General features: G+C 39.3%; 1 protein-coding gene across 2 annotated transcripts in view; it reads right to left on the reverse strand.

Annotated features, from left to right (window-relative positions):
* The window catches only part of LOC103226025 (uncharacterized), a 48,259-nt gene extending 34,354 nt beyond the window's left edge, over nucleotides 1–13,905 (reverse strand). For both annotated transcript variants that reach the window (XM_007981240.3, XM_007981239.3), the window contains exon 1: nucleotides 13,695–13,905. In XM_007981240.3, coding sequence (XP_007979431.2) covers nucleotides 13,695–13,697 — 3 coding nt within the window. In that variant the 5' untranslated portion in view covers nucleotides 13,698–13,905. The remainder of the gene's footprint in view (nucleotides 1–13,694) is intronic.
* Between the last annotated feature and the right edge of the window lie 1,006 nt (nucleotides 13,906–14,911).

Raw genomic sequence — 14,911 nt, forward strand, 5'->3', positions numbered from 1 at the left:
AGGGACTGTGATCAGGTGACTCAGAAGCCCAGTTGACTGGATGGAGCAGATCATAGTCACAGATTGAGGATCTGGGGACAGGGATAAGTCTAAAGTCCTCTAGGAACCTGTATTTGGCTGAAAACTCTAGGGCAAAGAAAATGTAGATGCAATTTGTGAGCATAGAGCTTTGTCCTAAGAGGTGTGTGAGCACATTATTACATAGTGTGCATGTGTCCAGCGGGGGCAGAATCTCATACTGGTAGCTAAATGGGAGAAGGAATCTGCCCTCATAACTCATTTCCTATGTGTCCTCAGTTCCTGTTGGTCTTGGGGGAAACATGGAATCACAGAACAATTTACAGTGTGACAGTCTGTGTGCAGTAGAACAGAACCTCCCTATTCTGAGACGCCTGGAGCCTCCCTTCAGCCCAGGGCCTGCCTGACACATGCTGAGTGACTCACAGGCACACACGTGTCCTTGGCTCCTCTTATGTTATTTGTTGTAGATGATGGACCCAAGTGTCAAAAACATCAGCAAAACAACTCCATTTCCTTTTGAGTACTCAGGGCATATTGTCAGAAATTATTATGGCATGAGCATGAAGATATATATTTATCCCAGTTTTGTTGGAAAATGAACGAATTAAAAAAAAAAAAAGAACAAATCAGCAACAATGGACATGTGGTAGGAATAGATGGAAGCCTTTGGCAATGATGCCATGAATCTATATTTTATAATATATAAGTAACAAAGCAGAATATAATTGCATTAACAGATAAGATTATGTTGTTTTCAAATAGTTTGGGTGTGTTTACTATGAATTTTTGTACCACAAATACCCCAGCTTTTAGGTATTTATTTTTTTACTTTTTTTAAAAAATCAACTTTTGGCCGAGCATGGTGGCTCACGCTTGTAATCCCAGCACTTTCGGAGGCTGAGGCGGGCGGATCACGAGGACAGGAGATCGAGACCACTGTGAAACTCCATCTCTACTAAAAATACAAAAAATAAATTAGCTGGGCGTGGTGGCAGGCGCCTGTAGTCCCAGCTACTCGGGAGGCTGAGGCAGGAGAAAGGCGTGAACCCGGGAGGCGGAGCTTGCAGTGAGCCGAGATAGCGCCACTGCGCTCTAGCCTGGGCGACAAAGCGAGACTCTGTCTCTAAATAAATACATATACATACATACATACACACATAAATACACAAACTTTTTAAGTTCTGGGGTACATATGCAGGATGTGCAGGTTTGTTACATACGTGTATGTCACGGTGCCTTGCTGCCCAGATCAACCTCTATCATCCAGGTACTAAGCTCAGCACCCATTAGCTGTTCTTCCTGACTCCCCACCCCCTGACAGGCCCCAGGGTATGTTGTTCCCCCAATGTGTCCAAGTTCTCATCGTTCACTTCCACTTATTAGTATGAGAGGATGCTGTGTTTGGTTTTCTGTTCCTGTGTTACTTTGCTGAGAATAGCAGCTTCCAGCTCCATCCATGTCCCTGTAAAGGACATGATCTTTTTCCTTCTTATGCCTGCATAGTATTCCATGTTATATATCTACCACATTTTCTTTATCCAGTCTACTTTTGAAAGCGATTTGGGTTAATTCTATGTCTTTCCTATTATGAATAGTATTTTTTTGTTTGTTTATTTTAGGTGGCCCTAGAAAGGCCTAGTTACTAAGAATTAGGAAATTTCAGTAAGTAATAGAGAGTGACTAAGCAGTTTTGTAAAGAGTAAACAGAAAGATGTACATTTTTTATAGAATTAAAATGTTGATGGTCTTACTAAACTATTATCTAAACTATTCCAGTAACTGACATATTCTTATTACTGTTATTTCAGTTAATTACACTAATAAATATTTTAATTTTCAAGTCAGGATATTACTTCTGTCTTTTAACATACTCAACAATAAAATAAATAATCTGTTATTATTATTTCTATTTCACAAATGAAAGCTGTGAGACACAAAGAGGCTGTATAACTTATAAAAGTTGACTTTTTAATTGTGGGAATAAGTTTCAGGCCCTTTTTAAAGCCAACTTTCTTCTCTATTAGACGTCTTTTGTCACATTCTCAGCTGTAATTTTAGAAATGTCTATATCTTCACTCCTGTTCACACTGTATTTTGATGTCATGAGTTACTATCTTAACACTTCTTAGAACAGTGCCTGGCCTTATCAAACATGATTCCCAAAGGAAAAAAATAAAAACACGATTTCTATTTGTAGATGATACACTATACCTAGAAACCCAAGCAATTCAACAAATACCAAGATTTAGCATAGTGGCAGCATAAAAAATAAACCTGTTTATGAAATAAATATAAAAATCCATGTTCTATCATATTGAGATACCACTTCATACACATAAGAATGGCTATTATACGAAAAATAACAGCATAATCCCTAAAAGAACAAGTGGTAAAAAGAAGAGGGAGAAATTAGAATGATTTTTAATTCCTGGTGCAAATGTAAAATGGTGTAGTCACTATAAAAAACAATGTGGACATTTCTTAAAAAACGAACAAACATAAAATGTACGTTCTTCTATGTTTAGAACATAGAATTATATGATCCAGCTATTTCATTACTAAATATATATCCAAAAGAATTAAAAGCAGGGGATTGAAGAAATATTTGTATGCTTGTGTTTATGGCAGCACTATTCACAATGGCCAAAAGCTGGAAGCAGCCCACGTCTTCAGCAATGAATAAACAAAATGCGTTACTTACATGCAATGAAATATTAATCCTTAAAGAGGAAAATAAATTTTACACATGCTGAACCTTGAGGACATTATGCTAACTGAAACAAGCCAATTCCAAAGGAACAAATACTGTATGACTCCACTTACATAATTTATTGAGAATGGTAGAATTCATAGAGAAGGAAAGTAGAACAGTGGTTATAACAGTGGAGACTAGGAAATTAACATTGAGTTTTAACTTTGCAAGACAAAAAGAACTATGAACATGAATGGTGGTTATGGTTGCAAAACAGTGTGAATGTACTTTATTGTAACTTTATGTACACTTTTTTTTTTTTTTGGAAACAGAGTCTTACTCTGTCACCCAGGCTGGAGTGCAGTGGTGCAATCTCGGCTCACTGCAACCTCTGCCTCCCAGGTTCAAGAGATTCTCCTGCCTCAGCCTCCTGAGTAGCTGGGATTACAGGCATGTGACACCATGCCTGGCTAATTTTTTTATAGTTTTTAGTAGAGATAGGGTTTTACCATATTGGCCAGGCTGGTCTCAAACTCCTGACCTGGTGATCCACTCGCCTGGGCCTCCCAAAGTGTTGGGATTACAGGCATGAGCCACCACGCCCGGCCTATGTACACTTACAATGGCTTAAAATGATATATTTTATGTTATGCATATTTTACAATATTATTTTTGATAATTTTAATATAGAAAACCAATGAAAATTTAACAAATATAATAAGGGGGGAAAGATGACATTACCAAAGCTACAATAAATACATCTAGGAGAAAATTTTAAAGAGGTATGTAAAACATAAAAGTACAACCTTAAAAGACTTTAAAAGACACAAAAATAAGCTAAAAATTTTTGTAACATCCTAGAGACATCGATTTTAACACAATTTTAGGTATTTAACATAATAGACAAAAAGTTGATGAATAAAGGCAGTTGGCTCATAAATTTGAAAATAATATAGAAATAGAAATGTACACTAAGACTACAGAGAGATACCTATTTTTACCTCTCAGTTGTAAAAAATTCCACAATATTCAGTGATGTAAAAAACACTCTTGTGCAATCCAATTAGAAGAAAATATACAAAATACCTAAGCATTAACTTTGAACCCTGCAAACTCAGTTCTGTGACTATACCATGCAACAGAGCTTTACAAACGTTAAAGAAGTATTTCTGAGGTTATTCCCTGTGACTTTACTTGTCATAGCAAAATAACAGACAGAGCAGCTATGTTTATTTATAGGGCACAGGGTAAATAGCCTCATGCCACCATCTTATCAGAACATTCAGCAGCTTTTAATATAGAAGAAGAAAGACCTCTGTGTGCCTGTATGGAGCCTTGGTCATAGCATATTATCAAGGGCTGTGTCAGTGTGAGAATGTGATTGTAGTAAGAAACATATACCCCAGCAAGTTGAAGTCCTGAAGTTCTAAGCAATCTTGTCTTTCTCTCCTTTTGAAGACAAACCTGAAGATAAGTTTTTCTCTCACTGCATAGACCAACCAGAAACTGAGGTGTGCTTTCAGACATGGGTGAGCATTGAGGGAAGGCTACCTTTGCATCCAGGGCATGGTTTTCCTTGCAAGTCCAAAACAGCCCAAAACAGCTACTTACTGAGAGAGTCTCTGCATATACTAAATCCTGCTGTACATCTGTGCCTCCTCCACAAAGCTTGGCAGCTCATGTATTTATGCCCAGGTGTGTGTTCCAGGACAGCCTTCTCCCCCTATTGCTTCCACCCCTGTGCTGGATACACATAATCTATTAACAATGAGAAATTAGATATAACTTTTTTATCTGATTAATGTGAGCAACCTCTAAATTATTAGGCCCAGAGGCATAAAAATGAAGAAGCAGTCATGTCCTACCCACTCCCTGTATTAGTCTGTTTTCATGCTGCTGATGAAGACACACCTGAGACTAGGCAATTTACAAAAGAAAAAGGTTTAATTGGACTTACAGTTCCATATGGCTGGTAAGACCTCACGATCATGGCAAAATGCAAGGAGGAACAAGTCACATCTTACGTGGAGGGCGGCAGGCAGAACAAAAAAGAAATGTGTGCAATGGAACTTCTCTTTAAAAACTATCGGATCTCATGAGACTTATTCGTTATCAAGAGAACAGCATGGGAAATACTTGCCCCCATGATTCAATTACCTCCTACAGGGTCCCTCCTACATGTGGGAATTCCAGATGAGATTTGGGTGGGGACACAGCCAAACCATATCATTCTGTCTCTCGCCCCTCCCAAATCTCGTATCTTCACATTTCATAATCTATCATGCTTTCCCAACAGTCTCCAGAGTCTCAACTCATTTCAGCATTAACTCAAAAGTCAACAGTCCAAAGTCTCATCCAAGACAAGGCAAGTCCTTTCTGTCTATGAGCCTGTAAAATCAAAAAGCAAGTTAGTTACTTCCTAGATACAATGGGGGTAAAGGCACTGGGTAAATACAACCACTCCAAAAGGGAGAAACTGGCCAAACAAAACGGCTACAGGTCCCATGCAAGTCCAAAATCCAGCAGGGCAGTCAAATCTTAAAGCTCCAAAATTATCACCTTTGACTTCATGTCTCACATCCAGGTCACACTGATACAAGAGGTGAGCTTCAGTGGCCTTGGGCATCTCCGCCCTGTGGCTTTGCAGGGTATAGCCCCCCTCCTGGCTGCTTTCATGGGCTAGCATTGAGGGCTGCAGCTTTTCCAGATGCACGGTGCAAGCTGTCAGTGGATCTACCATTCTGGGGTCTGGAGGATGGTGGCCCTCTTCTCACAGCTCCACTAGGCTTCCCTTCCGCACTGCTCTAGCAGAGGTTCTCCGTGAGGGCCACACCCCTGCAGCAAATTTCTGCCTGGGCATCTGGCTGAGGAGGCCTCACAATCATGGTGGAAGGCAAGAAGGAACAAGTCATATCTTATGTGGATGGCAGCAGGCAAAAAAACAAAAACAAAAAACAAAACAAAACAAAAAAACAAGAACTTGTGCAGGGGAACTCTTGTTTATAAAAAACCATCAGATATGAGACGTATTCACTATCTGGAGAACAGCAAGGGAAAGACTTGCCCCCATGAGTCAATTACTTCCCACCAGGTCTCTCCTACAACATGCGGGAATTCAAGATGAGATGTGGGTAGGGACACAGCCAAACCATATCACTCCCCATCTACATCCTTAAGCTAAACAATTACTTCTTGAAGCTACTTGCTATGTGAAATCTAGACTTACTGATGGCATGAGTAGCTATAAATTAACCTAACTATTCTGCCATAATTCATAGACGGTAGTTCAACAACATATAGCTTATCATTAATCTGCAAACTAATAAGAATTCTTACAATGGCCAACTATTTATTCTGCTTTTTACTTTATAAACCGTATTAAAAAGGCCAAAGTTCATATCTTAGGTAACATGCATCTGAGTCTTCCAGGCAGCTGTCCACACCTTGGCTCAAGTAAATTCTTTAAAATTTTATTTTTTTGCCCCTGCTTCTTCCTTTAGATTGATATTTGTGGTGCTGTGAGCAGGATTCAGAGGGACATCCCCAACCATCCAACATCCCTCTTGAACTCAGAAACTAGCCAATGAGAAGCCCTTGTATTCTTCCAGCTCCCAGTACATCATTGAGTTTAAGGGGTGAATCCTCCTGATTTCAGATCTCCCTACTGTTTCGTGAGGTCAAGACTTTGCTTGAGCTGTTCTTTTCAACCCTCACTTTCTAGAAAAAAGATTTCCATTTTTGATTAACATTAGAGTTTTAATTTCAATTTTTTTAACTGCTTTCTCTGCTTCTGTCTCAAGATAGAAAATCTGGGTCATAATATTGGCAGTCTAGCCCTGGTGGTTTTACTTCTTTTGTTCTAAATTAGGTAACATGCTTTTAAAAACACAGCTGTTTTCTATTGCTTCTAATTTGAACTTGACTTTTTGGGACCTTCAAACCAAAAGGTGCCTGGGAGTGAATTCTCTCATCCCAAAAAGAAAAGGCAATTTCTTTATCTGACTCATTTGGGTGCTCTAGGCAACTTGAGACTTCGTAGAGGTGTTAGGATGATTTTCAATGATGTGTACCAGTCTCACAGGGTCTACACCTGCAGAAACTTTTAACTAAGCTGGAAAGTAAACATAAGCATTTCTCACCCAGCACAATAATCAGCAACTCTTGGGTGACACCTGGAGGAGTGATGCTCATACACAGCACACTTAGACCTGGCACACTGCTCTGGCCATGATCACCTTTGAAAAGTTTCTAAATTACGGAAAACTGATCATCAAAACCATGCTTTTCGTTCTAGGTAACATCCCTTAGAAACATAAGCTGAACTTATGTATAATACCTATGGAGCTTCATCTTGCAAATTCCTGAGTAAATGGACCGACATGACTTCAGATGACCCCAAAATGCAATGAGAAAAATGAAGGTCTTTTGACATTTCTAAATTAATATATTTCCATGTGCAATTGGAAAAGGCAGGTTTTAGAATGAAATTTAATGAAAGGCCTTCTTTCTGTTTTGCCTGGCTAAATTCTAATAAGAGATTTCAAAGTACATTTTAAGAGGGCTCTTTCACTTCCTCAAAAAAAAAAAAAAAACTTTTACACTTCAAACTGCCTGTTTGACTTTGCTGCAGGATTTACAATACATATTTTAACTTTCTCCAGTCTTTTCTCAGTCTCTCGGAGATGTAAATCTTACCATGGATTTGAAATGTTAACATCCAGAGAATTAGCAAAACAGCATTCCAGCTGAGATCAAATTAGAAAAAAAAAACAAAAAAACAAGTATTTTTAGACCAAACCTCAAAATTTTATTTCTCAATGAATTATCTCTAGCTTAGGCAAAAACATTACATACATAATAATTACTAATGTATTTGTTTTTATTATTTGATTTTTGTTCTTGACCTTCTGGAGTCCACATTTGCAAACTTGTCTACTCCCATAGACAGCTTTCGTTCTCCTGTTTTACCAACCATTTCTTAAAATCTTGTGTCTGGCCTTTGCGGGTAGATGGTAAGCTGAGAAGCTGAGATACTAAAAAATGTGGCCTGAAAATACAGATTTCAAGCCATCTGCAGTAAGCTGTTCTTAGGACAAGTTTTGATTATAGAAGAGCTACAATTTTTTTGTTATTTTGAAGTTTTATAGTCATACAGGGTTTCTTGGATTTGGCCTCATGAATGTTTGTGTTGGTTTTTAGTCACCAGTTCAGGTATGCCTTTAATTTAAAATTTCAGTTTATATTTAGAGTGTAATAGAAACTTTTGTTGTTTTGTTTGTTTAGTCTTCTCTCTGGAACTAAATAAAACCATATACTGTGGTTTGGAAAAAAGAAAACTATTTACTGAAAAATTTCAAAGAGAAACAGCTTTGAATAGTGATTACCCTAGTCCTCCAGGAAACAAAAATGCCCCATCTCCAAAATTCCTTCTTGATGTAAATTTTAGAAAGAAAAAGACAAGTAAAAAAATGTTTTTGTCTGAGCACGGTGGCTCACACCTGCAATCCCAGCATTTTGGGAGGCCAAGGCAGGCGGATCACAAGGTCAGACGTTTGAGACCAGCCTGATCAACATGGCGAAACCCCGCCTCTACTAAAAATACAAAAAATTAGCCAGGCGTGGTGGCGGGCACCTGTAATCCCAGCTACTTGGGAGGCTGAGGCAGGAGAATAATTTTAAAAAATTTAAATGCTCTACAGTCAAAAGTCCATTTATTTAAAATTGACAGGCTATATATATATATATGTACACACAAACACACACACGCACACGTATTTGAGGCCTACGGTTTTCACATATAAGGTCTTTAGTTAACTGAATTTCTCTCTCCCTAAACTAGTATCTATCTCTATGTGCTTGTTTCTTCTCTTGCCGACGTGATTTTTGCCAAGAATAATGAACTTCACTGGCTTTTTGGAAAACAAAATCTTCTCCAACTGTCTCCTCTGTAATTAATTCTTCCATTTCCTTCTACGTGTCTCACGTTCCACTTAAAACCTTTTGTCACTATAGAGGACAACTAAAGGAAACTTCTAGCAGCCTGAGACCCCTTGAAGAGCACAGATAAAGCACCATAGGCTTCTCCTTTTTGGCAGGGTACCTCTGTTTTTCTTCATGAAGCCCCCAGAGTTGTGGGTAAACAGGTTCTTTTGAGGTCTGAAGCTCTACTACCTTTTACAATGAACTCCCTCTCTGGGGCTTTTAGATAGAAACATGAGTAAGTTATATGTTGTGTCTACATATATATATATGTCTATAAATGTCTTTGTATATTATCTACATGGTATTGAATTAACTTAAAGATAACTGCTCATGAATTAAAAAATAAGCCCAATATTTTTCAAGAATATGTGAACTGAGTAAATCTTTTGGTAAACATGACTAGTTTAATATTGTTGGTTTAATAAAAAAAACAATGTCTTCTGACTTCTCAGCAAAATATGTATATATTTAACTTTAAGTTTATTGCTTTTATGATACTTGCCCAACATGGTAATATAAAAATGGATAATAGGAAGTTTAACATTAGATGAGTAGATTAGTCTGTTTCGTGAAATTTTACAAAAATAATTGTTAAGAATAAATAAGTAAAACATGTAAATGGGACAAAAGTTTATAAACTTACAATACTAATTGTTTTGTAATGTGCTTAGTTTCTCAAATCTTTATGGAAACTACACTCGTAGACTGTTGTTAAGTCACATTAAATGATGGCTATTCATTAAACATCTAAATTATCCCCAAGTAATAAAATGCTAAGATACTTTTTTTTTTTTTTGAGGCGGAGTCTTGCTCTGTCGCCCAGGCTGGAGTGCAGTGGCCAGATCTCAGCTCATTAGTTAAAAATTAAACTAATTTTTAAATATAAGTTTAAAATCTGTTAGTATGTCTTATTCCACAATAAAAATGTTTCCATTTAAAATCCTATGTTTCTAAAAAGTATAAAATATATATTTATAAAATTTTAGTACATGACTAATAGTTAAAATTGCTTACTTCTCAGGCTTTCACTATAAATTAAGAGTATTAAAAATTAAAATTCTGCCTAAGATATAATAACTAAAACTATTGTTAAGGAGAGAACAACTTTACATACAGAGTACAAAGAAAATAAAATGTGTTTCTTTATGAAAAAAATATTTTAGAAACAGACGTGAGGATGTGGTTTTTCTTAAAGAAAAGGCAATTTTGCTGAGTTTAGATGTTATTTAAAAAATATGTAAAATTGAAAGAAAAAAGATAATGAGGTAAACTTAATGGATATAGAAAGCTGGAGAAAGAAAGAGAAAAATAAAATTTTAAGGGGTTATAAAAGGTTTATAGAAATCTTATCTTGTACGGTCAAAACTGATTGAGATTGAATACATCTGTTTATAATGCTTCCCTAAAATTAGCTTTAATATTAATAATATAAAAATAAAATTTGATTTTCTCTTTTTACGAAGAAAAAGATTTACTCCAAATTTGTTGGAAGGAACCCTTTCAGATTTTCTTGGCCAGTACCTGTGCCACTAAATTGAAGGGTAATGTCTTTTAAAATATCTGGTCACTGCTCGCTCTATACATAGCTCTGAAAAAACCCAGCACTGGACAAATTCTCTCTAACTTTTCCACAGGCATGGCCACCAATCTGTTTTAGATTAAGATTCTATTTGAAAAAAATCTGCTAATTATCTGCCTGGCTTTCAAAAAACAGCTTCATTCATTTTATTGGAAAAAATGTTTTTGCCTTGGTGAGGTTGTCACCTCCCACAAATACATGATTAAAAATATTTTTATAAGCTTAGAAAAAATTACTGATAAAACTGTTACATCCATTGCAGCTCAAAAAAAAAAAAAAAAAAAAAAAAAAACTACAGATTCACTGGCTACGATTATACTAGACAATCATATTGCTTTAGATTATATATATTACCTGAGCAAAGATATGTATGTATGGTAGGAAGTACCTTTTTATTGTGTACACATAAATACTTCCTATGAAGCAGAAATTTTTTTAAAAAATGAGTTGGCCACAGTCACAAATTCTCCACTGTGCACAAGACAGAAACTGATGTTTTCATGAATGTTTTGTAATTTATGTGTTAATCTACTACATTTTCTTGTAGATATGTATTTATTTTTCTGCAGGCATCATGAGAGAGACATTTCCTCTATGTCTTTTCCCAGGTAGCATTCCCAAAGCTAAGCCCTGGGATTCTGTTTGAAATCATACTAAATAGAACAGACCTCAGAATCTTACTACGCTCACTGTGCGAAATATAAAAGGTAAATGAGAATTTTTAACCAATGGAATATAAACTATTTTTTTCTAAATCCACCTCTTTTCTCTTGGAAAACATTTTTTTTAAATCTTTCAAGCTCTAATGATAAAATCCATTACACAATTAATGAAAAACTGAAGTTGGAGTGAACATATATATTCAAGGCGACAAACACGGGGAGAAGTAGTGCTGACTGGAACACAGATGTATTAGACTCATGTGTCAATCACTTGAGAGATTCCCCCCACCCCCATTCTGCTCACTAAAGTATTTCATCATCACTCTCCCAAAAGACACTGCACTTGCCCCCTGTGTGGCGGATGTGTATTTTGCTTTGCAAATTTATACACTCCCTCACTAGGGTGGATCTTTCCTGTACTTTGGGACAGTTATTCTCCTTCACAAGCCTGAGAGAAACCAGAGAGCAAGATGCGTCTCTGCCTTTTCCCCTCAATACCAGCACCTGATTGGTTGATCACCAGCGTGTCTGCAAGAAAAGAAAACTAGGGTTGAGAGGGAAAAAATCTTAATGTTAAAGCGGTTAGCTTTTTAGAGGAAGGGTAAATCAGGAAACTGTCCTCAGCACTAGGGCATCCAGCTGCTCCCCTGAGAGGCTCCACCCAATACCTCCGGCTCTTCTGTGAAAGGAGATGACCCAGGGGCTAGTGTTTGCTAGATACTCCAAGAGACATGGTCCTGTGGGTGTCTTGGATCATCCCCAAAAAGTTGTAATACTTGGAACCAGGAAAATACAGGAGAGTGGTTGAGGACACACGACCCTGCAAAGTTTTCCAAAGACATTCTGGGAAGGCTCGGGTGCCTAGAGAAGATGAGAGGAGATGCGCAGAGTGTCAGGTGATTACTCTTTGCTTTTCTGTCCTGTGAAATATTCACAAACAGACGAATATATTAAAAAGAGCCACCCACGGCTCTGTTAAACAAAAATAAACAACTAAAATGCCACATCCGTTTTAAAATTAAATAAAGAACTGATAGTTCATAATGGGATTTGGAGAGGGATAGTTGGCATTTGGGAATGTGGGAAAGAAATTGGAAATGTAGAATTTTCTACAGTCCCTAGAACAGTTAGGCTGGGAGAACAGTTTTAGATTTGAGACCCTGCTTGCCAAACATTTGAAAAATGCAGAGAAAACCAACGACCCTGTGGAGCATTAAAATAATTACATAGCTAGCAATTAGGCTGAAGTGGCCATGGCGCCCTGGGATTCTGCCCAAGGAAACCTAACTACGTCAAAGGAATTTTTTGTAAATTACTAACTTTGAGGAAAAACAAAAAAACAACAACAAAAAAACCTTAGGCTTAACCAATCACAAGCTGCCAATAAAAAACTAATTACATAATCAGGACATTTCCACCGGAGGGCTGCAAATGCAATACGTAACTGGAACCAATCAAATATTGTATCTGGTTTGCTTCCTCATACCTCTTAAAAAAAAAAAAAAAAAAAAAAAAAAAAAAGAAGCCTTTTTGTTCCAAGACCCTCCTTTGAGCACCCAAACAACAAATCATAGCTGGGTGTTCTCTGATTCATAAATTGCTATTTGTGCAAATAAACTGTATTAATCGCTTCCGGCATTACTGTAAATACCTCAGACTGGGTAACTTACAAGAGGATTAACTGGCTCATGGTTCCACAGGCTGTATAGAAAGCATAACACCAGCGTCTGCTTCTGGGGAGGCCCCACCCAGGAAGCTTAAAATCACGGAGGAAGGTGAAGCAAGAGCTTGAAAAGGAGACAAGGTGGGGTGCTGTACACTTTTAAATGATGAACTTCAGGGAACTCACTCACTATTGGGAGGACAATACCAAGAGGAATGGTGCTAAACTATTCATGAGAAATCCGCGCCCATAATCCTTCCACCAAGCCCCACCTCCAACATGGGGGATTACATTTAAACAGGAGATTTGGGCTGGAAAACACACCCAAACTATATCCTAAAGTTGCCTCAAATTTAGGCTAGGGCGGTGGCTCATGTATGTAATCCCGGCGCTTTAGGAGGCCCGAGGCGGGCGGACCACCTGAGACCTGAGCTCAGGAGTTCGAGACCAGCCTGAGCAACATGGCAAAAGCCCGTCTCTACAAAACAAAAAACAAACAAAACAAACAAACAAAAAAACACAAAAAACAGGCGTGGTGGCGCACCCGTCTAGTCCTAGCTACTTGGAGGACTGGGGTGAGTGGATCAGCTGAGCCCGAGACGTGGAAGCTGCAGTGAGAAGAAATGCACTTTAGCCTGAGCAACACAGTGAGACACTGTCTCGGGAAAAAAAAAAGGGGGGGCCACAATTTTATTTTTAAAAGGAGAAAGAAGGGACTAGGGACCCCAAGGCCCACTGCTTCTTCCACAGAGGAACTCCAGACCCTAAATGAGGATTCTCGTCTTATGACGCTCCCATCATCCCCGCACAATCTGGAGGAGGGAGACTCGAGGTTGCGGCACAGAGCTGCCCAGAAAGGGCCCTGAACTGGGGAGAAATTCGAGCTTATGGACAAAACAAAACGTACGGTTTGGGCTGCTGGCTCAGCCCCTCATCTGCGATGGAGGGAAATGAGGACTGAGCTGTGCCCGCGGGGACTCGGGGCTGAAGACTCCAGAGCCGACCGCGAGAAGGCCGAGATACAACCGTAGCCGGTTCCGGCCGGATTCAAACACCCTCTTCCCCATTCTCGGGACACTCACTCCACGCACTCACCATTTCCCAGCCTCCGATGTTCCGCCGTCCTCCCTATGGATCTCCCAGTACCTGCAGATCACGGAATAACAGAAGCTATGGTAGAGTCACCGAGGAGCTCCAGGAGCGGAGGAGATGGAACAGTGGAGACTGGAACTGGGCTCATAGCCCGGGAGCTAGGAGACAAAGGCCCCGCCATATTGAAGAGGCCGCCTCTTCGTCTGTAGCTGCGCACCTGATTGGACAATTTCACGCTAGTACCACTGATTGGCTAGGGCTCCAGGCCCCACCCATTTAAACCCTGAGTGACAGAAAATGTAATCAGACACTGGGCTGAATGAGGCAGGAGTGACAGGTTTTTGCCTGCACCTTTTTCAGGCAGATTCCTCCTTGTGCTGGGGTCCTGGCCCTGCCTGAGAGACATTTGTATTTAACCTTGCATATAAGATTATATCACTTTCTGATTATATTTACGTGTGTGTGTATATTACATTCTGAATTACAGTTATGTGTATGCTGCAGGCCCTGTCTCAGCATCCTGTCTTTCCCTTTAGCTGCAGGAGATCAAACTCCTCCAGGAGATGCAGCTGCACCAGCTGGTTGCAGACAATTATCACCTTCAGTCTGTGAAGCAATTTTGGGTCTGCTTCCAATTAATGGAGTGGCTCAGTGAGACTGAGAGTTGAGGGCCTGGCAGATTGGTTAGAGGGGCCACTCGCCCAGGCCTCCCAAAACACCCTCTTTCCCACCAAAGCTGAGCCTGCCTAAGGACCTAAAAAAGCATAGTGAACCAAGATGGGACCCTAGTCAGGGATAGTGCTGGGCTGTGGGGTAAAGTCAGCTAGGACAGGGCCTCCAGGTGCGGGGAGAGGCCGACATCTTCTGTACGGCCCCAGGCAAGTCACTGCCCTCTTTGGGCCTCTGTTTTCTTATCTAAAAAAGGTAGGGATGGTGAGCCTCACAGGGTAATGATGAGCTTCAAAGGAGAAAAGAAATTTGAGAGTGCTTGTGCCTGGCTTTTCCCGAGAGAGATGATGATGAGAACAATGGTGACAGCTACGTATAACTGAGTCCTAGGAGGCCCAGTGAGGTAGCTGTGGTTCCCATCATACTTTCAAGTTGAGAAACAGTCTCAGGGAGGCCTGGCTGCATGCCCAAGGTTCCACACACAGTAAGTGTTGGAGCAGGGAGTGAATCTAGAATCAGAGCTTACTGGAGGTGGCAGGAGCACTGGACCA

This window comes from Chlorocebus sabaeus, chromosome 21, assembly GCF_047675955.1.
Source record: "Chlorocebus sabaeus isolate Y175 chromosome 21, mChlSab1.0.hap1, whole genome shotgun sequence".
NCBI lineage: Eukaryota > Metazoa > Chordata > Mammalia > Primates > Cercopithecidae > Chlorocebus > Chlorocebus sabaeus.